Source organism: Lolium rigidum, chromosome 1 (genome assembly GCF_022539505.1).
Source record: "Lolium rigidum isolate FL_2022 chromosome 1, APGP_CSIRO_Lrig_0.1, whole genome shotgun sequence".
Taxonomy (NCBI): Eukaryota; Viridiplantae; Streptophyta; class Magnoliopsida; order Poales; family Poaceae; genus Lolium; species Lolium rigidum.
The window spans coordinates 288,819,512-288,844,908 of NC_061508.1; the positions used below are offsets into that span (position 1 = coordinate 288,819,512).

General features: G+C 45.8%; 3 protein-coding genes across 3 annotated transcripts; all 3 read right to left on the reverse strand.

Annotated features, from left to right (window-relative positions):
• Window positions 1–705: 705 nt before the first annotated feature.
• Window positions 706–4,269, reverse strand: LOC124683880 (heme oxygenase 1, chloroplastic-like). Its single transcript, XM_047218309.1, has 4 exons — window positions 3,876–4,269; window positions 1,854–2,077; window positions 887–994; window positions 706–798 (listed from the first exon to the last, which is right to left on the reverse strand). The coding sequence occupies exons 1-4, from the start codon at window positions 4,267–4,269 to the stop codon at window positions 706–708; spliced, it is 819 nt and encodes a 272-aa protein (XP_047074265.1).
• A 5,530-nt stretch (window positions 4,270–9,799) lies between these two features.
• Window positions 9,800–12,359, reverse strand: LOC124683881 (heme oxygenase 1, chloroplastic-like). The gene is made up of 4 exons (XM_047218310.1): window positions 11,936–12,359; window positions 10,532–10,755; window positions 9,980–10,087; window positions 9,800–9,892 (listed from the first exon to the last, which is right to left on the reverse strand). Exons 1-4 carry the CDS (start codon window positions 12,357–12,359, stop codon window positions 9,800–9,802), a joined length of 849 nt encoding a protein of 282 aa, XP_047074266.1.
• Window positions 12,360–18,263: 5,904 nt separating this feature from the next.
• Window positions 18,264–25,207, reverse strand: LOC124683882 (heme oxygenase 1, chloroplastic-like). The gene is made up of 5 exons (XM_047218311.1): window positions 24,871–25,207; window positions 23,120–23,293; window positions 18,990–19,039; window positions 18,443–18,550; window positions 18,264–18,353 (listed from the first exon to the last, which is right to left on the reverse strand). Exons 1-5 carry the CDS (start codon window positions 25,190–25,192, stop codon window positions 18,264–18,266), a joined length of 744 nt encoding a protein of 247 aa, XP_047074267.1. The 5' UTR covers window positions 25,193–25,207.
• Window positions 25,208–25,397: the final 190 nt, after the last annotated feature.

Consider the following 25,397-nt stretch of genomic DNA (forward strand, 5'->3'; position numbering starts at 1 on the left):
GCAGTTTATCCGGGCGCTCGTGACTGAGAAGGAATGACAAGATTTTTAATAATAAAAATTGCTCTTTGTTGCAGGTCATCTACAGATGTACAGGTATTCTCCGTTTGTGGTTACCTCTTCAGCGCATGGAGAACCGCGACCTATTTACGGAGGTCTGTACACGGTTGGAGGATACGGCGAGGGATACTTTTTCCCTACATGGGTGGCAGCATAGTCTACGGATTGAAGCCCCTCCCACACCTTAGGCGCTATATGATTCATCGTTCCGATATGTATTCCGCCTAGTTTGCTTTTTGTTTGACATCTTTTCTGGACGTAAAAGACTCATAAACGGCTGTGTGCATCCTGGTTATGCAGAGGCTGGATGTAATTGCTTATTATAAGTAATAAAGCATCCTTTATCGAAAAAAACATCAAGTAGCCCTAGACAAATCTCTTTTGGATTAGCTTATATAGACACAGAACGAACGACTCTGACGAAAAGAAAAGCTGGCAGAGATGAGATCCCCGTATCCAGATATCCCACAGTCCCTTAGACGGGGAGGAAAGCAAAGTAATGCATCTTTGATGAAGGATTATTATTATTGTATGAAAATTTGATTGTAAAACAGTTCAGTTCCTCCCCAGTGCACATACATACATGGCTTAATACTCCTATTTAAAATGTTTATCGTAAAGTGGAATGGAGATCGTTATTGGCCCCGCTTAGGTGAATATGTGGCGGAGGCGATCCATTGAATAGGTGAACGCCATCTCGACCTCCTCCAGGCAGTGGTTTTTCTCTTCCTGGGACCAGGTCTGAGCAAAAATGTGATCGGGTTAAGACACTGAGACACACGGGAAGAAAGAAAAAATAAGAGCACGAAAACAAAGCTATTAAACTTACAGAAGCAACTTGGTTAAGTTTGGTGCGGACGTCCTGCAGCAGCTGGGACAGGGAACCTTCCCACTTGTAGAATTCGAGCTCTTTCTTGTTCAGAATCTTCTCATCAATCTGAATGTATAGAAGGAACGATTACTAGGATCAACGACATCCATCAATGTTCAATGGAGGAACAGGTAACTCTCGCCCACTCCACACTGACAGATTACAGGCTGCCATGATACCCTGAGTTGCATTGGATAAGTAAAATACAAGGATTCATATTCCACAACGAAATGGCCAGCAACAGAATGAATGTGATAAAAGTATTTACATACGGAAACTGCATATGTAGCTCGAGTCACATGTAGCTCGGTTTTTTGAAGATTTTCAAATAGACATTTTAAGGTTTCGAAACATTCTGAAAAAATCCAAGATGTTGACAATGATGTATTCTACAAACACATAAAATCTCAATTCAAACACCTTCTATTCCGGGCCACAAAAAATGATAAAATCTGACGAATTTGGAGGTTTGAAAATTTTAAACTTTTCACAACTTCAGATCCTCACTCTTGTCATTTTTGCACAGCCTAGAATACAATGCATTTCGAGTTGAAATTTGCACGATGATAGAAAATAACATTTCCTACATCTAGAATTTTCTTTATTTTTTCTGAAAGTGTACAACGCTGTTTTTGAAAAATTTCAAAAAAAAGAGCTACATGTAGATTGGTCTACAAAATTCCGGCACTCCATTTACATAGCCGAAGATGTGTATATAAGGTGACCCTCAACAGAGTGCATACAGTAACATACTACTATCTTCAGTTAGAATTTCAATCAGTAAAACCAGAAGATTGAGATTTAAGAACCAGTGCCAACAACACATGGTTAATAACTATATGGGAATCCATTCAAAGTTTCAAACTCACACTATTTGACATCACATGAACGTTTTGGTATAAGGTTCTGTGCTGAAAAGTGGTACCTTTGCGCCGATCATTCGACCTCCAGCAGACTGAGCAAAGTACACACTATAGAAGTGACAGAGAAATGCTTGCGAGTCCTTCTCAGACAACTCTTCCAGATAGGCAGCATGTTTAGTGCCAGGAGCAGATGGTTCTGGAATTGTGTGACCCTGTTCGCTGAACCATTTCAGATCGTTCTTCAGTGCCTCTGATCTCTCTAACCCAGTATTCTGAAACTCCGCATCTAAAAGGTATAGATAACTAAAATGTCAATCAGCAGCATCTAGCCAACAATAACAAAAGAAATGTTCCAGGTCCTTCCTTAGTTCCTAGGTAACTATAATTTACGGGAGAAACAGGTTAGATAACCTGTCACAGAACCACTATGAGATTTCAGTAATTATGATGATTATTGATTTGTTTTTGCGAAAACGAAGTTTCTTGTTCTAAGCCGAATAAATAAAATGAAGTCCATTAATCTAAAAATTTCCAGTGTTCCAAGTAAGTGACCACACAGTGTTACTGTTAATGGAACTATGCAGCTAAAGGTCCCTATTTGTTTATTTACAAATAACTTGTTGCATAATTGAAGGTGGTCAAAGTAGACAACCATGAATGTCATAAGTTCAAATAAAACAGGTAAGTAAAACACCATTCATCAAACCAGATTGACATAGACAATCTAGATATGGTCAATTTTAATTTTTAATATACATCTGTAATGGGTATAGTTACAAATCTAACAACCCTTTGTTTATTTGATAGTTTTGAGCAAAGCTATTATTTTCGTACCAAAAAATAAAATTATTTGTCAAGAACAAATTTTATCACCCCACAACCGACCAAACCTGTCCATAACCAACAGGTCGAACATTATAGCAAGATAACAACATCAATGTAAAACTGAATTTCTACGAGGGAAAGGTCCAACAGATACAAAATTATTATCACAATCACATGATTAGCCCTCCAAGATTTTCAACATATTTATTTAATATTTTATAACATCTCAGAAATAATGCAATGGTGCATTACATGACAACATATAGCTCCAGCAGAAATAGCATGAAAAAACTATTTTATAGTGTCCGGAGTAAAATCCATTGAGCTATAAATTTCCAATATAGGTTCCAACATGTTTGCCAAGTAGAGGAAAAAGCGCTATACCACTACGGTATATACTATGTGAAGCAAACAAATACACCATCGATATCACAAGCAAATGCGGATAAAAAATGCACGAGTTCCAAATATGTTTTAGTTGATAACACTTTAGACACAAAATGTTGCGAAATCACCTAAAGAATAAAACATGATATCCTGCAGGGCATATCCACAACTGGTTTGTGCCAACATCCAGCATGTCTCTTTTCAACAGTTAAACACTAACGTTTGAATGTGATTTAAAAATTGTGATTCCGATCTTGACTTCAACTAGATCGCTTCCACTGGGAACTCTCGATCTGCCGTTAGTCTTAGTATTGAAGTACATCTCATCACAGTTTATAATACTAGAAAAGAACATGCATCATCCTATTGAAAATTCAGTGCAACATCTGATTTTACAAAAGTATATATTGTCTCAAAAGCATATAATTATGGGCTTACAATCTTTGTTTATCTTTATTTGGATAATTAGTAAGCCATGATTAGTATTAGGGTAACATACTAACATATCTTGTGCAAACAACAGAAGAACCAGAAATGGCAAAAAGAATTGCTTGGCTTGCCCTTCGCCAGTACATTCGATTTTAATTTAGCAATATACTCCAAATAAACTGTAGCAGAAAATTACTACCCACCAGAAGCTAGCAATTGCACAAGGGGCCGCAAGAAAATCCAAAATTTATGTTAGGTTATTAGTCTCCCCTAGAGAACACATCCACAGCCGTTGGATTTTGCAGTGTAGGATGGCAAGTTGCCATGGCTCCAATGCCAAAATTTGAGTGCTCGTGCAATCGCGCGGGGTTAGCTTCCAAGAAATTAACATGTCAAAAAAGCAAGACATGGAATACCAATGGCGAGGGTTTGCAGTCACTCACACCAGGGGAAGGGGACGACGGCGCGGTTGACGATGTTCTCGAGCGTCTCGAAGACGAGCTTGCTGTCGACGAGGAAGCGCAGATAGCCCTCAACGGTAGCGTTCCGCAGGTTGACTGTCCTGGCCTGGTCCTCGGTGTGCAGGCTCATAGCGATATCCTTCATCTCCTCCACGAAGGTCTTCTCCCGGTCCTCCCCCCTCGCCGAGGGAGGCATCTTGGTCGCCGCCGCCGCGACCATCCTACCCTGCTGCGAATGAATCACAGAAATCCCCGGCACACGGCGCTCGCCGGCTGACATGATCAGGCCGTTGCTGTTCTTCCCAGCGGCGGAAACGGAGAAAGATACGCGTGGAGAGGCGAGGGTGGGCAGGCTGGTTGCTGCTGCGAGCGCCATGGTTGCGGATTGGCGAGCAGTCGACAATGCCGAAAGGGAAGTGCGTGGGGTGGTGGCGAGATGCTGCCGTGGGTCGTGGGTGCCATGGGAGCGGATTGGGGAGGCTTCTCTTATAGCGCTAGGGTGAGGGCGACGCGTGCGACGTGGTGGGAGGAGCGGAGCGGAGGAGGGCGTGCGGTGTCGACGCGACGGGGGCGAGGAGATTGGAACGTGAGCGTTGCAACGGCGGCGGGATGGCCGGGTCTAGAGTAGAAAGCGAGCTGGGAATAAAATACTGGGAGCGAGTGCTACATTGGATCGGGGAGGGAAGGATTGGATTGGCCGGCAATGGCGTGAGGGCGAGCCTCTCTTCGCCACGGCGAAGGCTCGACGATGTCACGATGGGGTTCTCTTTTCCTTCGGCTTGACAATGTCTTGATGGGCTCTCTTTTTTCTTCACAATGTCAGGATGGGCTCTCTTTTTCTTCGGCTCACGATGTCACAATGGGCTGTCTTTTCCTTCGGCTTGACGGTGTCACGATGGGCTCTGTTTTTAATTGCCTTGGCGATGTCACGTCCATGACATTTCTTGTCGATCCGATGATTTTTCCTTCAAAAATCTAGGGGACCAAATTTTGGAAGAACAGTCGACGCGCCAATCGCACCATAGCTAGTTGATCGAGCATTGCAGTGCAACCCAGTGGTGTTTAGATGTTTGTATTTGACTGGTTATCCCCCCCCCCCCCCCCCGGCCCTAAATCAGAAGGACCGAAGGTTGAGGTTCTGACCTGTAATATGATGCCCACCATGCATTCTGGAAAGCACACAAGCAAGAAGCGAAATCACATCGTTGCTAAGTTTGGGTCTTTGGCGAGTACCAAATCTCAGATACACGACAAAGAGTCTTTTTGCCGAGTGCCAAATGAATACATATGGCAAAGCTAACCTTTGTTGAGTACAACACTCGGCAAAAAGAAACCCGCACGGTGAAATCATGAAAATACACTCAGCAAACAAAAATATACGACAAAAGGTCTCTTTGCCGAGTGTCAACATTTGACACTAGCCAGCGGGAGCTGCCATGTGGTTGTCTCCTCACGTGCTTGACGGGTGGACTGACGCCGTGAGCCTTTGCCAAGTGCCAAGCACGGACACTCAGCAAATAAAATCTTTGCCTACTACTTTTTAGATGGCACTCGTCAAAGAACCTCTTTGACAGTGATTTTCAAATGTCACTCGGCAAAGACCCTCTTCGCCTAGTGGCAAATCTAGACACTAGGCAAAGACAACTCTTTTCGAAGGAATCAGCGGTGTGAGGCACCGGTTGGGAAACGCGTAAAACGACATCACATCTCAGTTAAAACAATATGCTTCCCTTTTTGTACATATAATCTTTTGAAAATTTTATAAATATACACAGTTGGGAAATCCACTGATTTGCCTATAAAAACATGTTGTGGAACAAGCAAAATTTCATGCTTAGTTCAAAATTCGGCCCACTTTCCACCGAAATCGGAAGGATGCCGTAGAAAATATCATAAATTCGTGGAAAGCAAACGCACGCAGTAGGTACGTGTATCGTAGTGCATAAGTGATCTTCTATTTTCGTGCGTAGGTTTTATACCATTGTAGATTGCGTTTCTTGTAGCTGCTTCTGCTTGTGCGCTGGAAAAATATGACAAACGAGTTTTTCGTGGCTAGGAAATGAAAACTCATAAAAGGTAGCATTGCTTCCCATCCCAAGCGACACACATGTGCGCAATATGGATTCGTTCTAGCATACTATGCCATGCCGAAGGTCATGACCTAGCTCATTTTTTCCCTAAAAAACATAGAACCTCGTAGGATCTAGCTCATTTTGGGATGGAATTTTTAAAATAACTATCGTAATCCAACTTTGTGATTTTTCCTTATAATTAGGCCATCTAAAATGATGCCTCGTGAAATTTCTCTATTTTTCTGATTTGTTTAAGTGAATTGTGCTCAAATTAGGACCAACCATAATGACTTTTCGCAAGAACTGGCGGTGTGAGGCACATCGTAGGGAATACACGAAACCGACATCGTATCTATAATAACAACACGTCGTAGACCTAAAAATGATTTTTTGAAAAAGTTGGAACAAGCGAAAGTTGACGGCTAGTTCACATTTGGCTCACTACCACCGAAATCGGCGGGACACCATAGAAAATACTATGAATTCCCAGAAATCAAACACGCACAACAGGTATGTGTGGAAGTGGTCTTCTATTTTTTGCGTAGGTTTCGTATTACTGCAGATTGCGCTTTTTGTAGCTGGTTCACACAAAAAAAAAACCTCGTTTCAGAGCTGGAAAAATGGGAGAAAATGAGTTTTTCATGGCTACAAAATGAAAACCCATAAAGGCAACATGGCTTCCAGTCCCAAGCCTCTGATTGTGCGCAGTATGGACTCGTTTCGGCAAATATACCATGCCAAAGGTCATGACTTAGGTCATTTTCCCTAAAAGACTTAGAATCTCATAGGAGGTAGCTAATTTTGCGAAGGTTTCTTTTGGAATACATGTCGTGTATTCCAAGTTCATGATTTTTTCCTTGCAAGTAGGTCACCCAAAATGACGCCTTGCGAAGGTTCTCCACTCTTTTGATTTTTTTAGTGAATTATGCTCAATTGGGACTCACCGGAATGACTTTTCGCAAGAACGGACGGTGTGAGGCACATCGGAGGGAACTGCACTAAAACAACATTGTATCTTTGATAAGATAACACGTCGTGGATCTAAAAATGATTTTCGCAAAAAATATGGAACAAGCATAAGTTGATGCTTAGTTAAATTTGGACCGCTTCCAACGAAATCAGCACAACAACCTACAAAATACCATGAAATTCCAGAAAGTGAACGCGGGAAGCTGGTATGTGTAATGTAGTGCAGAAATGCTCTTCTATTTTTGTGCCTATGTTTCGTACCACTGCAGATTGCGCTTCTTGTAGCTGCTTTACAAAAAAAAAAAATCTTTCCAACGCTAGAAAAATTAAATGAGTTTTTCGTGGCTAGGAAATGAAAGAACATAAGGCAACATTGCTTCCCGTTCCAAGCCCCACACGCCTCTGCACAATATGAGGTTGTTCCGGCAAAGTATGTCATGCTGAAGGTTATGACCTAGCTCATTTACCCTAAAAGACGGAACCTCCTATTAGGTAGCTCATTTTGTGAAGTTTTTTGATACCTATCATATTCAAAGTTCAAAATTTTCTTGCAAGTAGGTCACCTGAAATGACGCCTCGTGAAGCTTCTCCATTTTTCTGATTTTTTTTTCGAGTAAACAGTGCTTAAATTGGGACCCACATGAATGACTTTCCGCAATAACAGGCAGTGCGAGGCACACCGGAGGGAACCGCACGAAACAATATCATATCTCTCATAAGACAACAAGTCGTCAACCAAAAAATATTTTTTGCAAAAAATTTGAAACAAGCAAAAGTTGACGCTTAGTTCAAATCTAGCCCGCTTCTAGCACAATCGGCATGACTTTCCAGAAAGCCAATGCGCACAGAAGGTATGTGTACCTTAGTGCGGAAGTGATCTTCTATTTTTGTGCGTAGGTTTCATGCCATTACAGATTGTGCTTTTTTTAGCTGCTTCACAAAAAAAACCTGTTTCGGTAGTGGGAAAATAAAAATTGAGTTTTTCGTGGTTAGGAAATGAAAACTCATAAATAAAACAATGGTTTCCATCCCAAGCCCCACGCCTGTGCGCAATACGGGTTTGTTCCAACAAACTATGTCATGTCGAAGGTCATGACCTAGCCCATTTACCCTAAAAGACGTAGAACCTCGTAGGAAGGTAGCTTATTTTGTGAAGATCTTTTTTTTTTTGGAATAACCGACCTATTCCAAGTTCATGATTTTAACTTGCAAGTATGTCACCTACAATGACATCTCGCGAAGGTTCTCAAATTTATGATTTTTTTTAGTGAATTGTGCTCAAATTGGAACCCATCGGAATGACTTTTCGCAAGAATGGGTGATGTGAGGCACACCAGAGGGAACTGCACGAAACCGACATCATATCTCTTGTAAAACAACACGTGTGAACCTAGAAATGTTTCTTTTTGCAAAAAATCTTGAACAAGCAAAAATTGACACTTATTTCAAATTTGGCCCGCTTCCAGCGAAATGAGCATAATACCATAGAAAATACCATGAATTCCAGAAAGAGAACACAAGTAGCAGGTATGTGAACCATCGTGCGGAAGTGGTCTTCTATTTTTTGCGTAGATTTCGTATCATTGCACATTGCAATTCTTGTAGTTGGTTCCAAAAAAAACTCATTTCGTCCCTGGAAAAATAAAAAAGTACTTTTTTTGTGGCTAGGAAATGAAAACCAATACAGGCAACATTGCTTCCGGTCACAAGGCTCGGCTTGTGCACAATATGGGCTCGTTCCAGGCTTCCAGCAAACTATGTCATGCCGAAGGTCATGACGTAGCTCATTTTCCTTGAAACGCATATGACCTCGTAGGAGATAGCTCTCATCTCGTGAAGGTATTTTTTTGAATAATTGTCGTATTCCAAGTTCTTGATCTTTTTTCTTGCAAGAAGGTCACCTAAAATGACGCCTTGCTAAATATTTTGTCGTATTTCAAGTTTGTTGGATGGTTAGAAGGTCAGTGACACCCCAACACACCAGAGATGAAACCTGAGTTTTAACATTGATGTCTCATAAAAAGCAAAATATTCTTTTAGTAGGAGGCGACATTCCCTCGATTGCGAGCCACGTGTGATAACTTCACCAATCTCAAGACCCGCTGGATTAGTCTCTTGGATACATTCTCTCGAAGGTGCTCCTATGGGTGAGTTTATGTACGTATTTGTGAGCGTTTGTATGTATGGTGTATCGTAAGACAGGTTGAAACATGCAAGTCACATATGATACGAGTTCTAATCGCCTTCCGAGTTCTGAATTGGCCTGTAGTGCACATAACAAAATAGGAAACTGTGTGGACATCTTAGAGGAACTCTACTCTATCTTGTCTACAAAAATAGAGCAGTTACCTAAAAACAGCAGAGTAGAGTTCTTGCGAATTTGGAATTGTGTGGATATCTTGGAAGTATTTATTGCATGGCTACGATGGCCCGCTTCTTCCTACAAAAAAACAGCTCAGAAGAGGTTTAGGGTCACTTCTTTTCAGCTTCAAGAGGAGTTTCTCCCATAAGCTACCCTCCCTCAGCTTCTCCCAGAAACCCGTCTCCCAAATTTGTTTGAACTTTTAAATTAGTATACAAAACGACCAACTTTGTTAAAGAAAAGTAGGCATAGATGCCCTTGGAGAAAGTAAGGGGCATGGAGCTTGTGCACAAGCTAGCACTTCCGTAGACTGAGAGAAATGAAAACTAATGGATCAACAAGAGAAAAGCCCGGGCAAATGCAACAAAAGGATTATTTGAATATGAAAATTTGATTGCTAGGTAGTTCAGGCCCAGAGGAGCATGTTTCTCCCCAGTGCATATACATGGCATAATATTAAAAATGTTTATCTAAAGTGAAATGAAGATCGCAATTGACTCCGCTCAGGTGAATACTTGGCGCAGGCGATCCATTGAATAGGTGAACGACTTCTCGGTCTCAGCTAGGCAGTGGTTCTTCTCTTCCCGGGACCAGCTCTGAGCAGAAATGTGATCGAGTTAAGACACTGAGACACACCGGCAGAAAAGAAAATAGGAGCACAAAAACAAAGCTCTTGGACTTACAGAAGCAACTTGGTTAAGTTTGGTGCGGACATCTTGCAGCAGCTCGTACAGGGTACCTTCCCACTTGTAGAATTCCAGCTCTTTCTTGTTCAGAATCTTCTCAGCAATCTGAAATGAATAGAGGGCACGGTTACTGGTTAAATGATATCCATCAATGGAGGAACAGGTAACTCTACGTCACACCACACAGACAGATTACAGGCTGCCATGATACCCTGATTCGCATTCATAAGTCAAATAAAAGGATTAATATTCTTTTTTTGAAACTAAAAAGGATTAATATTCCACACTGAAATGACCTGCTATAGAAGTAATGTAAAAATATTTTTCTACATTACAAAAGAACAAGTTATAAAACAGATGTGTATATAAGGTGGCCCTCAACAGAGTGCATACAGTAATAACATACTACTATTTTTGGTTGGGATTTCAATCAGTAAATCAGAAGATTGAGATTAAAGAACCAGTGCCAACGTCAACAACAATATAGGAAGCCATTTAAACACGCACGATTGGACATCACATGAACGTTTTGGTCTGAAAAGTGGTTACCTTTGTGCCGATCGTTCGACCTCCGGCAGACTGAGCAAAGTACACATTATAGAAGTGACAGATAAATGCTTGCGTGTCCTTTTCTGACAACTCTTCCAGATATGAAGCATATGTAATGCCAGGAGCAGATGGTTCTGGAATTGTGTGACCCTGTTCGCTAAACCATTTCAGATCTGTCTTCAGTGCCTCTGATCTCTCTAACCCAGTATTCCGAAAGTCCGCATCTGAAAGGCATAGATAACTAAATTGTCAATCAGCAGCATCTAGCCAACAGTGCAACAATGGTGAAAGAAATGTTCCAGCTCCTTCCTAGGTAACTATAAATTACGACAGGAACAGGTTACATGACCTGTCACATAACCACTATGCATGAGATGTCAGTAATTACGACATTTATTGTTCTATAAGCAGAATAAAGAAAGTATATTCAACTGAGCTAAAACATTTTAGTTCCAAATGAGTAACCACACAGTGTTACAATATTAAAAAATCTGCCGATTCAGCGATTAACAGGTCGATTAATCTCTACTCGTTGGGTGACCGATAAGATGATTAACTTATTTATCGGCCATTTAATCGGCAGATTTGCCTAAATTAGTAATTTGACGCTAATCGGCCGATCGAGTAGTAACCGATAAACGATTTTCTCAACAGTATTGTTAATAGAACTATGCAGCTAAATGCCCTTATTGTTTGTTCACAAACTACTTGTTGCATAATTGAAGGTGGTCAAAGTAAACAATCATGGATTTCACAAGTTCAAATAAAACAGGTAAGTAAAACATCCATTCATCAAACCAATATAGACAATCTAGATATGGACAATTTTAATTTAAAACATGGTACTCCCTCCTTCACAGTTTATTAGGCGCGCGCGTGCCCCTAGATCATCAATTTAACCTATATAATTTAAATTATATAATACAAAAATTATATCATTAGAAAATAGAACATCTGAGCTTTCCAATGATATAATTTTTATAACATATAACTAATGCTAAATTGATCAAATTTACCACCTAGGGGTACGCGCATGCCTTATAAACTGTGAGAGAGGGAGTACAACAGTAATAGGCACTGACGCACTGTTACCAATTACAAACCGTTTATTTATTTGCTAGTTTTGAGCAAAGCTATTATTTTCGTCTCAAAATACAGAATAATTAACAAGAATAAAAAAGCTTATTATCACACCCAACCGACCAAACCAGTCCATGGGTTAGGGTTTCTTTATTGTCGTTTAGCGGTTAAAAGAACTACTACGAATAGATTATGCTGACCAAATAAACTCTAGGAGGAAATCACTACTATACCAACCACCACACGCTAGGCCGCGAAAAAATTAACAAGTCAAAAAGAAAGACAGGGAACACCAATCGCGATCGAGGGTTTGCAGTCACTCACACCAGGGCACGACGGCGCGATCGACGATGGCCTCGAGCGTCTGGAAGACGAGCTTGCTGTCAACGAGGAACTGCACGTAGCCCTCAACGGTAGGCTCCCGCTCGAGATTGACTGAATATTTGTCGGCCTCCTTCTCCCCTTCCCTGGCCTGATCCTTGGTGTGCATCCGCATCGCGACAGCCCTCATCTCCTCCACGAAGGTCTTCTTCGCTTCCTCCCCTCTCGCCGCGTGGTGAATGTCGCTCGCCGCCGCTGCCGCCGCAACCATCCTCCCCCGCTGCGAATGAAGCACAGAAATCCCCGGCACACGGCGAGCGCCGACTGACATGGACAGGCCGCTGCTGTTCCTCCCAGCGGCGGAAACGGAGAAAGATACGCGCGGAGAGGCGAGTGTGTGCGGGGTGGTTGCTGCTGCGGGAGCCATGGGTGCGGGTTGGCGAGGAGTCGACGATGGCGAACGGGAAGTGCGTGGGGTGGTGGCGAGATACTGCTGCAGGCGCCATTGGAGCGGACCGGGGCAGCTACTCTTATAGCGCTACGGTTTCGTGCCGGGAAGGCAGCGCATGTGACGCCGTGGGAGGGGCGGAGCAGAGCATAGTGCTGACGCGGCGGCAGCGAGGACATTGGACTGCGAGCACAGGGAGGAGGGAGCGCGACGCGAGCACACGGAGGAGGCGGTGGAGGGAGCATGAGCACTGTAACGTCGGCGGGATGGCCGGATCTAGAGCAGAAAGGGATCTGGGAATACAATACGGAGTACTTTTTTTCGAAATGGGCTGGGAGTACAATACTAGGAGGGAGTACTTGATTATTCGCCGCCGTTGGGTTGGGGAGTAGATTGGATCGGCCGGTAATGGCGTAAGGCGGCATTGAGGCTCTCTTCGCTCTAGGGGAAGACGATGGGTTTATCTTTGTTTAACGCGAGACGACAGGAAGGACACGAGAGGGTGAGGCTCTTTTCCCGGGAAGACGATGGAATTCTCTCCATTTGTTTTTGACTTGACGAGATTCATGTTTGACTTTTTTTTAACAGGGAAAGTTCCCGAAGGACCTAGGTACTGCATTAATTTAGAGCGGTGACTTTACATATTACAAAGAGGACCTTCTGAAAGTTTGGAATTACAAGGCAGTCCTAGAAAGTGCAAACAGAACCCTACAACAAATTAAAGGAAAGCAATCAGGTCCATCACCACCAAGCTCGCGTCAAAGCTCACAGACACAACCAGCTGCTCCGCCGCTGGGGACCATACCACTTGGGACGAAGCCGCCGAAGAACGCCGCGCTGCAGGAGCTGAAGGGCCTCCCCTCTGGAACTCCGGCCAGGAGGTTAGATGTGAGTTGACGCCGGCAAATGATCCGGAGATCAGCCGCGCACGTCAGAGCTCGGCGCGGCCGCCTTTCGGCCATAAGAGTCGACAGCAGACCGACGAGATGCCGATAAAGGGCCGCCGAGAATGTGCTCCGAAGGATTGCAGCAGCCAGATTTCCCCATCGTGCGGACCACCACCAAGCCGCTCCACTCCAATCTTCTGTACTATCACCTTGATGGCAAGGAAGAGATCCAGAGTAAGGGATCGGCAGGGATCTGCTAGACACCAGAAAACGAGCTTATTCAGAGAGGAGCTCCGGCCAGAATCAGTCTGCGCCACCATCCACCATGGACATCGACTAGAGGATCTGCTCTTCCGCGCCTCAACACCGCTCGCTATTGCCAAGATCAAGCTCCAAGATGGCGTCATGCCAGTCTGTAAACAACAAACAAAACCTAAATCTAAACCTAAAGCTACTCTGTACAACCCGCGCTACGCATCCCTCACCACGCCGGTCGGCAGCGCCGCCGGAGAGGATCAAGGAGCGAGCCGGGAAATCACATACGACTCTCAAGGGGCGGAGGCGGTGGAGAACGAGGGAGAAGGGTGTGGGCGTCCATTCCTGTTCGACTTGATGATGGAGATTTCTTTGATGATGGGGTTGACAAATACAATAAGGCTCATTGGACTGGACATAAAGCTCGAAACTTGGTGAGCTAAATGAGCGCTCATTATCTTGACTCGTTTAAGCTTGGTTCGTTTTCTTAACGAACCGAGAAAATATCATATTTTGCTCGTTAATGATAATGAGCTAAACAATCGAGCTAACGAGTTTCGTGAGCTACTCGTTAAGTTCGCTAGCAACCAACAATTGGTAAGTATAATGAATGTCTTAAGACATGTATCCAATCTTAGGTAACTTGAGTACTTGACCCATTATGACAAATAAGGAAGCCCTTGGTGTGAGTGCATTTTCTATAACGACCACTGCTTTTTACTTGTATATTCATTATCTCGTGTTCTCATCTTCTTGAACCACCAGCGGCATACCCCTAGGTATCTATTGACTGCATCCCCGTGCACTCCTTGTTGGCTTCCCAATTGGTGATGAAGTTGCCATATTTTTTAACCTACTAACTTAGCATTTTTTTCTGTATGTTAAGCATGTGTGCTCCTTAACGATTCATAGAGAGCACTCGTGAGCCCTCGTTAGCGCATAACGAGCCAAGCAAAACTTCATTTTTAGCTCGATAAAGATAGCAAGTTTAATGATCCAAGCCTTAACAATCACGAGTTTTAATGAGCCGAGCCTTAACGAGTCGAGTAGCTCGTTAGTCCAGCTCTACTTAGTCACCATGTTATAAGGACTTAAAATTTACATCTATATTTAGTTGGAGGAGAGAAGAGGAGAGAGAATGTAAGTGGACTCTCATGCAAAAACTAGCTCTAGCACGTGCTACTAGGCACTTTGTGAGAGTGAAATGTGGGCCATATATTAATCAACTAGTACATTTCTATAGCTAGCTATTATACTGGTTGGCTATAAATTATCTATAGAAGATATAGCATCTTGTTTATAGCCATCAGCAAGTTGTACTATTAAACTTGCTCTAACACGACACGGTGAGTAGGGGTGGCATTCACCCGACAAACTATGTGTATGAGTGGAGCCATTCCATAAGCATACCCTATCGTCTTTGATTTTATCCGCATTTATGCCCATTAACGGGTACACGTTTTCTCCATACCTGATAGGATAAATAGGTAACCGCAGGTAAAAATAACAAAAAAATAGTCGTAAATAACAACATGCATGTAACCATATAATTTATAAAAACAACACATCGTAAACAACAACATATAATTATAAATAAATAAATATTATAAACAACAATACATTCTCATAAACAGAAACACCTGACCATAAACAACACATTCATGCCGTCCACTCGCCGACCTCCTCTAGGTGCTTATGAGTGTGAAGTGCGTTGATCCAGGCGTTCTTGGTGTTGTTCTACCGAGGTCTCCATCTTCGGACGTGACGCGGTTCTGTGGCTTTGTGGCCCACTCCCTCGTCATTCTTGGCTGGTGACGTTGCATGGCGAGCCTTCGTAGTCGTTTGTCTTGGGTTTGTGTTGTAAGCCATGTACCGTGTGGTGCCACATGGAGTTGTAGGCTTGTGGCCATTCGTTGCATTGTGTGGAGCTGTAGCCATCCGTGCCATTGTAGCGGCTATCTTGATCTTTCTTTTATATGATTAATACACATTCTAGGGTGTCTTCTTGAAAAAACAAATTGTTGGTAGAGCAGGAGAAGACAAGCAAGAGCTCATATGTCTGGCATATCTATATCTAAATCTAAACCTAATAATAAAGGAGCTAAGGTTTCTGCCAAATTTTTCGTCCAACTTTTTTTTTGGACTGTTTAGTCCTCCCACCAAACCACGTAATACATCAAAATGCCATGATACCGGTTCGTTTTTCTTTTTCGTTCCTCTCCTTGGCATAACCTCCGAACAGAAATCCTCTGCGCCACCGCCCGATTAGTTCTCCTCCACCCACATTTGAGCTCCTCCGCCCCGTCCATCTACAAAAGGGAAGTAATTCCTTCTTCCGCCGTGCTTTGGCTTCTTGTGCACCCCATCCTCACAGGCCGCTGGCTAGGACCCTGCCGCGCGGCACCCGCCGTCGACCTGTCCCGTCGGTCTAGGCGGTAGAAGAAGTATGTGCGGCGCGTCGTCCGCGAGCTGCTCGGGAAAGACACGGCAGGAATCAGGTGCGACGCGTTTCCCGTGAGCTGAAGTTCGGCGTCGCCCGCGATCTGCTCGACGCCGGCACAGCTCCTGGCCCCGCACTTCCTGATCCCCTTTCCTCGCATCGCCACGTCCTGGGACTGGCTCTTCTGAAAATCTGGGATCCCAAACATCAGCGGCTCGGGCGTGCGTGGGGCTTGGCCGGACAGCACGGTCATTGGTTGACGTGGAAGAACCGACGGAGGCCATGGATGTTGCGGCCGGCGCCCGCAGGAATGGACACGACACCAAGCCGCGCGAGGTGGGGACTGGGGAGGTCAACGAGGTGGAGACGGACGTCACGGTCGGTGGTCGACGGGGAAAAATGACAGCCGCCATGGATGTGGTGGTCGGCGCTCGCATGCTTGGCCACGACACGAATCTGCGCTGCGTGGAGGCAGCGGGTCTACGAGGTGGAGCCGGAGCTCGCGGCACAACGATGGAGGGCAGGGCGGTAGAGGCATGTTACAGGTCGTCCCACTACTTCCTCTCATCCTCTCAGCTTTCATGGGATCTCAAACTCAATTGATGCAAAGACACGAGCAAAGCGGCTGTGTAATGGATGGATTGGTGGATTTGGACTTCGAATTTAAAGATTTAATGTTGATTTTAATCATGAAACTGGAATTGAACACAAAATTGGAAGAAATTTTCAGGGATGGGGGTAGGAGCTCGGGCAAGTTCTGGTGGAAGAAGACGAACGGATAAGGCAGAGTACATGGAGAAAGGAAATATCTAGAGATGGTGGACTCAGACTAACTACGTTCGGTTGTTTTGTTCGGTGGCTAAAAAGGCCTTTCCGCTCAGTATGTTTCGAGTTATCGTTCCCACCACACGTTAGCCCATGACTTAAATCTGGGCTGGCCCAGAACAGGCATGTCGACGCACGGAAGTCACAAAAAAGAATACCATGCATATCACATAGAGAGAGGTTAGTCCCACATCGTGTATTTACACACAGTCTTACCAGTTTATATACGTTCGCAAGGTTCTCAGGATATCATCAAGGCGCATCTGAAATCTAATGACGAAGGTGGAATAAAATTACCCATGTGCTGATGGTGGGAAAAGTAGAAGGGATTGTGCATAAACGTGGCATCTGTTGGGATAATAGCTGAACGGAATCGATTATGAGCAAATATATGGTGGCATGTGCAAAATGAATGAAAAAATTACGGTGGTGTGCTTTGGGCGAGCAAACAACAGGATCGAATAATGCTGATGTTGCATATGCCCGTGAGGGATTTTCTCCTATCTCTTGATATATAGAGTTAAATTTGATGATTTTGCACAAGACATGGGCCGCACCAAACTTTATTTTTTTGTTCCTTTGTAACGCGTTAGTTAATATGATTGATAGATGGGTATGCGACGACTGCGTTCTTCGCGCTGCGTGGGGAAGGGCACGGCCATGAGACACGGTACGCTAGGTCGATTCGGGTGATCAGATAGAGGCAGCGGGCTAGCAGCATGCGTATGCTGGAGAAAGTGGTAAGGAGAGAGAGGATTAGAGTTAAGGGAGAGCTTGGCTGACTGGGTCTTGGGCCTCTACTAGGGAAGGTGGGCGACAAGGAAAAAAGAAAAGGGAGGAGATGAGAAAGGCAGGCTGATACGTCTAGGGATGCATACCAACAATGGAACATGAAAATTATATTTTCCGTGAATGGATAAAAAGTCTATCGAGCGGGTAATTTCAGCTCTTAAGCATGACCTGCCGTAGAGAGGGAAAATAAGTGTGAAAGCTTTGCTCGAGAGCAACGATGGAGTCGCTCGTGGTTGTCAGCGACAAGGTGTCACACACGATGACAAAATATCTATTGAATAACAACCCGATGCAACGCATGGGCACTTTTACTAGTCAAGCTTATCCAGGAAGTTTGCCCACGTCAAATATGCCCTAACCAACCTGCTTTTGTATTAGTTTATGGACAAAATGAGCAACTCTGTCAAAGAAAAGTAGGAAGAGATGAGACCAGCCCTTGGAGAAAGTAAGGCCCACGGAGCTTCTGAAAAAGCCCACGCTTCCGCAGACCAGGAGCAAAGAAAAGTAATTGATCGACAAGAACAAAAAGCCCAGGCATATGCAGTGAAAGGATTATTTGAATATGAAAATTTGATTGCTAGGCAGTTCAGGCCCAGAGGAACATGTTTCTCCCCAGTGCACATACAGGGCTTAATATTTGAAATGTTCAGCATAAAGTGGAATGGAGATCGCTATTGGCTCCGCTCAGGTGAATACTTGGCGCAGGTCCATGGAATAGGTGAACGACTTCTCGGTCTCCTCCAGGCAGTGGTTCTTCTCTTCCCGGGACCAGCTCTGAGCAGAAATGTGATTGGGTTAAGACACTGAGACACACACCGGCAGAAAAGAAAATGGGGGCACGTAAACAAAGCTCTTGGACTTACAGAAGCAACTTGGTTAAGTTTGGTGCGGACATCCTGCAACAGTTGGGACAGGGTGCCTTCCCACTTGTAAAATTCCAGCTCTTTCTTGTTCAGAAGCTTCTCAGCAATCTGAAATGAAAAGAGGACATGATGACTAGGTTATATGATATCCATCAATGGAGGAACTAGTAACTCTCTCTCACACCACACTGACAGATTACGGGCTGCCATGATACATTTATTTGCATTGGATAAGTAAAATACAAGGATTCATGTTCCACAACGAAATGGCCAGCTATAGAATGAATGCAAAAGTATTTATTTACATGGAACAAGAACTGGTATAAAACAGATGTGCATATAATGGTGATCCTCAACGGAGTGCATACAGTAATAACATATATTACTATTTTCAGTTGGCATTTCAATCAGTAAAATCAGAAGATTGAGATTTAAGAACCAGTGCCACCAACACCTTGTTAACAAAAATACAGGAAGCCATTTCAAACACACACTATTTGACATCATGTGAACGTTTTGGTACAAGGTTACGTGCTGAAAGTAGTACCTTTGTGCCGATCATTCGACCTCCAGAAAAGTGAGCAAAGTACACATTATTTTTTTTTCGCGGGCACGCGAAAAGCGTGCCAAATCTTTATAGAAGGGAGCAAAACAGATATACAAGAGACCAACGGGGGATGCGAACATCAGCCCGCGGCAACCCACACACACCACTCTAGCCTAGGAACCTACTCTCGCAACATGACTCTCCGCTCCCCTCCTCTCCCCTCCTCTCGCAAACCTCCAAAGGGCAATCTCCTCTAGAACTGACTCAATGATCTGCTCAGTGCACATCTGCCTCTCAAGGTTGCCAAAAACTCTAGCATTCCTCTGCTTCCAAAGCGTCCAGGCAATCAGTAGGACTAGGGTATCAAAACCTCTCCTATCCTCCTTCCGAAGCCTCTTCCTTGCCTCCGTCCACCATCTCTCTAGGTTGATGTTACCTTGTGGCTCCTGGAGTTGTAACCCCAGCCTACTCAGACAACCAAACCAGACCATTTTAGCATACGGGCACTGCACAAGAATATGATCCACGGTGTCATCCTCCTGTAGACAAGTAGCGCAGGGGTCCGGGTGATCCTGCAAACCGTGCCGAACCCTCCTATCCGAAGTCCAGAGTCTGTATCTAAGCGCCAGCCACCCAAAAAATTTGCACTTAAGCGGTGCTAGCGATCTCCAAACCGGCTTGGCCATGGCCCAAGAAATCCTCCCTTGGCAGAGCATGCCGTAAGTCTCCCTGGTGGTGTACTTACCGGACGCCGCGCCCCTCCAGGCAAACTGGTCCGGCCTGTCACCAGCCCTAGGTACTCCTTCAATAGCCTCCCAAAGAAGGGAGCACTGCATCCATCCATCAATGGACAGATCCCCCTCGACATCTGAAATCCAGGCGTCCTCCTGCAAGGCCTCACTGACCTTCCTAGAGTTCCTCCTCCTAGTAGGGACTAAGCTCAACACCTCTGGGGCAATGTCTCCTGCGCTTCTCCCATTGATCCATCTATCTGTCCAAAAGAGCGTGCTCTCACCATTGCCCACTATGAAAATCGCCAAGCTTTGGAACACCTCGTTCGCTTCCGGGTCATTAAACGCAGGAATCCCTTGCCATGGCCTCCGAGGATCCGTACGGCGTAGCCAACACCACCTCACCCTAAGAGCCAGACCTTGGAGCCTCAGGTCTTTCACTCCCAGTCCGCCAAGCCGAGTCGGCATGCAAATAGTGTCCCAAGCAACCATGCATTTACCTCCATTCACTTCACTCTTCCCGGCCCAGAAAAAAGCTCTCATCCATTTGACTAGCTCCTCATGCACCCAGGCCGGTGCCTCCGCTACAATCAGCTGGTGGATAGGTCGCGCACTTATCACCGCCTTAAGAAGAATCAGTCTCCCAGATTTCTGGATCATTCCCCTCTGCCAAGCTGGGATGCAGTGTGTGACTTGGTCAATGAGCGGCTGCCACTCCGCTCTCGACAATGGTCTCAAGGCTAACTTCATGCCAAGGTACTTTATGGGGAAGTCCACAACCTCACAGCCCAGGATCTCCGCAACTCTGTCAGCATCTCCGATCTGTCCACGGATCAGCGTGGCCGAAGTCTTCCTGTAGTTCACGCATAGCCCGGAGGCCTCTCCAAACACCCGAAGAATGGCCTTAACCGCATCCAACTCAAAGCTCATAGGCTTGCAGAAGATTATCACATCATCTGCATAAACCGAAATTCTCTGAAGCTCCGTAATCCCCGCAAGCCTAGAGAAAAGCTGACTCTCCGTGGCTTTCTTAATGGCCGCTGTCAACACCTCCATAGCCGCAACAAATAACATCGGTGAAGTGGGATCGCCTTGTCTAAGCCCCCTAACATGCACGAATCTGCGTCCTGGCACTCCATTCACAAGGACTCTGGTGTTTGCCGTGTATAGAAGCACAGAAACCCACTTTAGGAAACGCTCTCCGAACCCCATGCGTCGTAGCACCTCAAAAAGGAAACTCCAGGAGATGGAATCAAAAGCTCTAGTAAGGTCAAGTTTCAGCAGCACTCCTGGCTGCCTCTGTAGGTTGATCTTCCTTGCCACTTGTCTGACTAAGACGAAGTTGTCATGTAGGGACCGTCCACGTATGAACGCCGATTGGTTGGTGCTCACCACCTCCCCCAACCTCCTCCGCAGCCTGTTTGCCATTAACTTGGAGAAAAGTTTGGCAAAACTATGCACCAGACTAATGGGGCGGTAGTCCTTGACCTCCATAGCATCCGGCCTTTTAGGTATCAGCGTGATCAAGGCTCTATTTAGGCGGGCAAAGCCTCGACCATCTCCAACGCTGAGTTTGAGGATCCCAGCCACAATGTCCCCCTTGATCACAGGCCATGCTCTCTGGTAAAAAGCTCCAGTAAACCCATCCGGCCCAGGCGCTCTATCTGGATGTAGGTCCTTGACTACACCCCAGATCTCATCCTCCGTAAACATATCATCAAGGTCCTGGAGATCAGCTGTCGGTATGTCAAGCTCTTCCAGATCCATCGTGTGCTCTCTGGGCTGCAACCTCCCAAGCAGCTGAGAGAAGGCCTCAGTGAAAGTTTCCACCTTCCTCTCCTGATCCGTGACAAGATCCTCTCCACTTCTGACCGCGGCGATATAGTTCTTCACTCTTCTCCCATTGGCTACTGCATGGAATAGCGCCGTATTAGCGTCTCCCTCTCTCAACCAGCGTATCCTCGACCTCTGTCTCGCCATAGTTCGCTCAAGCGAAGCAAGCCCAAGTACTGTTTGCTTGAGCATCCTCCTTAGCCACAACTCCATGTGTGAGAGCGCGCGCCTTTCCTGGGCCACATCTAGGCGTAGGATGAGGGTATTAGCGATCGCGATATTCAGCTTGATCTTCCCAACTCTCCTTTGACCCCAAGCCTGCAAATGCTCCGCGGCATTCCTGAATAGAGTATCCAATCTCCGGAAAGGGTCCACAACTGCAGGGTCGCAAACCCAAGCCTCCTTGACAGCCTCATCAAACCCCTCCAGCTTTAACCAACAGTTCTCGAACCTAAACCTCCTCTTGGGCCGGAATGCCGCATTAAGAGCCAAATGAAGTGGCGCATGGTCCGACACCGACGATGAGAGGCCTTGCAGCACTGCGTCAAAATGCTGCAGGTCCCAATCCACTGAAACCAGAACCCTATCAATGCGTGTGAGAGTTGCACTGTCCCTCTCATTACTCCAAGTATATAGCCTCCCATGCATATACAAGTCCTTGAGCTCATGTTCATGTACAAAGGTCCTGAATCGCTGCATCATATTTCTGTCAATGTTCTCATTATTCTTCTCAGACGCATTTAGGATCATGTTGAAATCACCTGCAACCATCCACGGGCCCGGGCAAAGGGTCCTCCTCTCCGCCAACTCCTCCAGGAACAAGACTTTCTCCTCCGCTGTCTGGGGCCCATAAACCGTGGTAAGCCACCACTTGGCGCCCTCTCTAGATGTCACCTCACCGGTAATGGCATGGGTGTCATAGCTCACCTGCTCAATCTGGACTACTGAGGAGTCCCAAGCCATGACCACCCCTCCTCTAGTCCCAATCGCTGGGAGAAACACAAATCTATCAAAGGACGGTCCCAAACACTGCGAGACATAGAACTCATCCACCTCCATAACTTTAGACTCCGAGATACACACAATGCTTACATGCAAGCTTTCCACAAACTCCCTAATCGCACTCCTTTTAGCTGGATCGTTTGTACCGCGAACGTTCCAGAACAACATCTCAAGATTACTATCCATAAATATTGATACAACTCCACTCCACTCTACCAAACGCCTAATGCGCCGCTACCGCTACTGTGCAGCCCTCCTGCTGCTCAAAGCTCGCAGGGTACCATCTTACCAAAGATGGACGCCATGACCCTCACGTGTCGCTCCCCAAGCGGAGAGTCGAAGATCTCGTTGAAGCTAGCCAGGTGGCCCTCATCGACGGTCAACTCCTCCGGGCAGATGCCCAGTGCCTTGAGAAGCACTGTCTCAGCAGCCGAGGCCTTGGGCGCCTTCTTCCCTCTCACATCCGCAGCAACCACCGCACTCCTCGTCAACCGTCTGGGGGTGAAAGGCTCCGCGTCCGCGCTCAGGCTAGACGAGCTCTCCACCTCACGAAGTACACATTATAGAAGTGACAGATAAATGCTTGCGTGTCCTTCTCAGACAACCCTTCCAGATAGGAAGCATATGCGGTGCCAGGAGCAGATGGTTCTGGAATTTTGTGACCCTGTTCGCTGAACCATTTCAGATCTTTCTTCAGTGCCTCTGATCTCTCTAACCCAGTATTACGAAACTCCGCATCTGAAAGCCATAGATAACTAAAATGTTAATTTAGCAGCATCTAGCCAGCAACGATGAAAGAACTGTTCCAGCCCCTTCCTAGGTAACTATAAATTACGGCAGAAACAGGTTAGATAACCTGTCAGAGAACCACTATGAGATTTCAATAATTACGACATATATTGTTAAAAGTACAGTCCATTGAGCTAAAACTTTCCAGTTCTAACTGAGTGGTCACACAGTTGTAGTATTCAAAAATCCATCGATTCAGCGATTAACTGGCCGATTAATTATCCCAACTCTTTGGGTGACTAATCGCTAGCCAACCGAGCACTAGTCTATAAACAATTCCCTCGACAATGTGTTGTTAATATGGGTGTGCCTATGTCTCAGTTGACTGAGATTTTCTTAAGTCTCAGTCAACTCAGAAAAGTGCAACTACAGAAAAGTGCAACTCGGTTCAGTTGCACATTTGCTGATAAAGTGCAATTGCACTTTTTTAACAGAAAAGTGCAACTCAAAGCACATTTTTGTAAGTGACTTAAACTTAAGAAAATCTCAGTTGACTGAGACATAGCAAAACCGTGTTAATATAACCATGGAGCTAAAGGTCCCCATTGTTTGTTCACAAATTACTTGTTGCATAATTCATCTAGGGTTTCGTCCCTCTCGCCAGATTCAGTGATCTATTTGTATTTTTTGTTATTTTTAGATCTCTTTGTATTGATGATTATTAATAGATTAGTGAAATTTTCGAGAAAAAAAAAGGGCGTTTGCTCCAGTACAACCCCCCTCCCCCAAACTCATAGCAAACTCAAACACAAGAACGGTTGAGATCGCTTGATACCCCTTCGTCATTAAAACATAACGGGTGTATAAAACCTGTATGGCCCAAATAAATTGTACAAGATGCAAGGTACGTATAGGTACGCTGTCGTCGTTTCATCCAAAGTGGTTTTTCCGGGCGGTGGCATTCGTGGCCGGCGGGAGCCAGGGCAACGCAGCGGTGTGCCTACCAGTAGGCACAACTAGCGGTGATGGCCAGCCCAATCAGGTCGTACGGCTGCGTGTAGTAATGGTGGCGCGGTGATGGTCGGCACGATCAAACTACAACAACGTGCATTATCGGTGGCGTGGTGGTTTGCAGAAACGGCGGCGGCGACGCGGCGGTCCGACAGACTGTCCGGCCACCCACTCGCCGGACTGTCTGGGCTGTTGAGAACGAATGCCGCCGGACTTGTAGCCGGTCTGGCCGGCCTTGGTTTAGGCGGCCTATGGCCGGACGTGGTCTGCGAGGGTTTGGAGATGCGAACGTGTGGATCGGCTGGACGACGGCCGGCGTCTACGAACGTGGAGGTGGAGATCGGCTGGACGACGGCCGGCGTCTACGAGCGTGGAAGTGGAGATCGGCTGCACATATAGATCGTGAAGTTGTTGGTGGCTGTCAAATATACGGTATACCCATACATGGGTGTGGGTTTGGATTTGGGCTTAGGAGCCCAAACTGAGTTTGGGGGTGTGGGGGAGGGGGGGCGTACTGGAGCAGACCCCAAAAAAAAGACAGGGAACACCAATTGCAAGGGTTTGCAATCACTCACAGCAGGGGACGACGGCGCGATCAACGATGGTCTCGAGCATCTCGAAGACGAGCTTGCTGTCAACGAGGAACTGCAGGTAGCCCTCAACGGTAGGCTCCCGCACATTGACTGGCAGTTTATCGGGCTCCTTCTCCCCTCCCTTGGCCTGGTCCTTGGTGTGCAACCGCACCGAGGCAGCCTTCATTTCGTCCACAAAGGTCTTCTTCCCTTCCTGCTCCCTCGCCGCGGGAGGCATCTCGGTCGACGCAGCCACCGCGACCATCCGGCTCCACCGAAAATGAATCACAGAAATCGCCGGCACACGGCGCACGCCGACTGACATGGACAGGCCGCTGCTGTTCCTCCCAGCGGCGGAAACGGAGAAAGATGTGTGCGGAGAGGCGAGGGTGTGCGGGCTGGTTGCTGCTCCGGGCGCCATGGGTGCGGATTGGCGAGGAGTCGACGATGGCAAAAGGGAAGTGCGTGGGCGCCATGGGATCGGATAGGGAGGCTTCTCTTATAGCGCTAGGTTTCGTGCCGGGAAGGCA

What these genes read in the sequence shown, in the direction of transcription:
- LOC124683880 (XM_047218309.1), bottom strand. Translation starts at nt 4,269, where the DNA reads ATGGCGCTCGCAGCAGCAACCAGCCTGCCCACCCTCGCCTCTCCACGC. An exon ending in CGTCGTCCCCTTCCCCTGGT is followed by an intron (nt 2,078 to 3,875) that starts GTGAGTGACTGC and finishes TATACCTTTTAG; the next exon opens with ATGCGGAGTTTCAGAATACT. An exon ending in GTCGAATGATCGGCGCAAAG is followed by an intron (nt 995 to 1,853) that starts GTACCACTTTTC and finishes CTATACATTCAG; the next exon opens with ATTGATGAGAAGATTCTGAA.
- LOC124683881 (XM_047218310.1), bottom strand. Translation starts at nt 12,359, where the DNA reads ATGGCTCCCGCAGCAGCAACCACCCCGCACACACTCGCCTCTCCGCGC. An exon ending in GTCGAACGATCGGCACAAAG is followed by an intron (nt 10,088 to 10,531) that starts GTAACCACTTTT and finishes TATTCATTTCAG; the next exon opens with ATTGCTGAGAAGATTCTGAA. An exon ending in AACTTAACCAAGTTGCTTCT is followed by an intron (nt 9,893 to 9,979) that starts GTAAGTCCAAGA and finishes ATTTCTGCTCAG; the next exon opens with AGCTGGTCCCGGGAAGAGAA.
- LOC124683882 (XM_047218311.1), bottom strand. Translation starts at nt 25,192, where the DNA reads ATGTCAGTCGGCGTGCGCCGTGTGCCGGCGATTTCTGTGATTCATTTT. An exon ending in TCGCGCCGTCGTCCCCTGCT is followed by an intron (nt 23,294 to 24,870) that starts GTGAGTGATTGC and finishes TATGGCTTTCAG; the next exon opens with ATGCGGAGTTTCGTAATACT. An exon ending in AGCATTTATCTGTCACTTCT is followed by an intron (nt 19,040 to 23,119) that starts ATAATGTGTACT and finishes CGCGAAAAAAAA; the next exon opens with ATAATGTGTACTTTGCTCAC.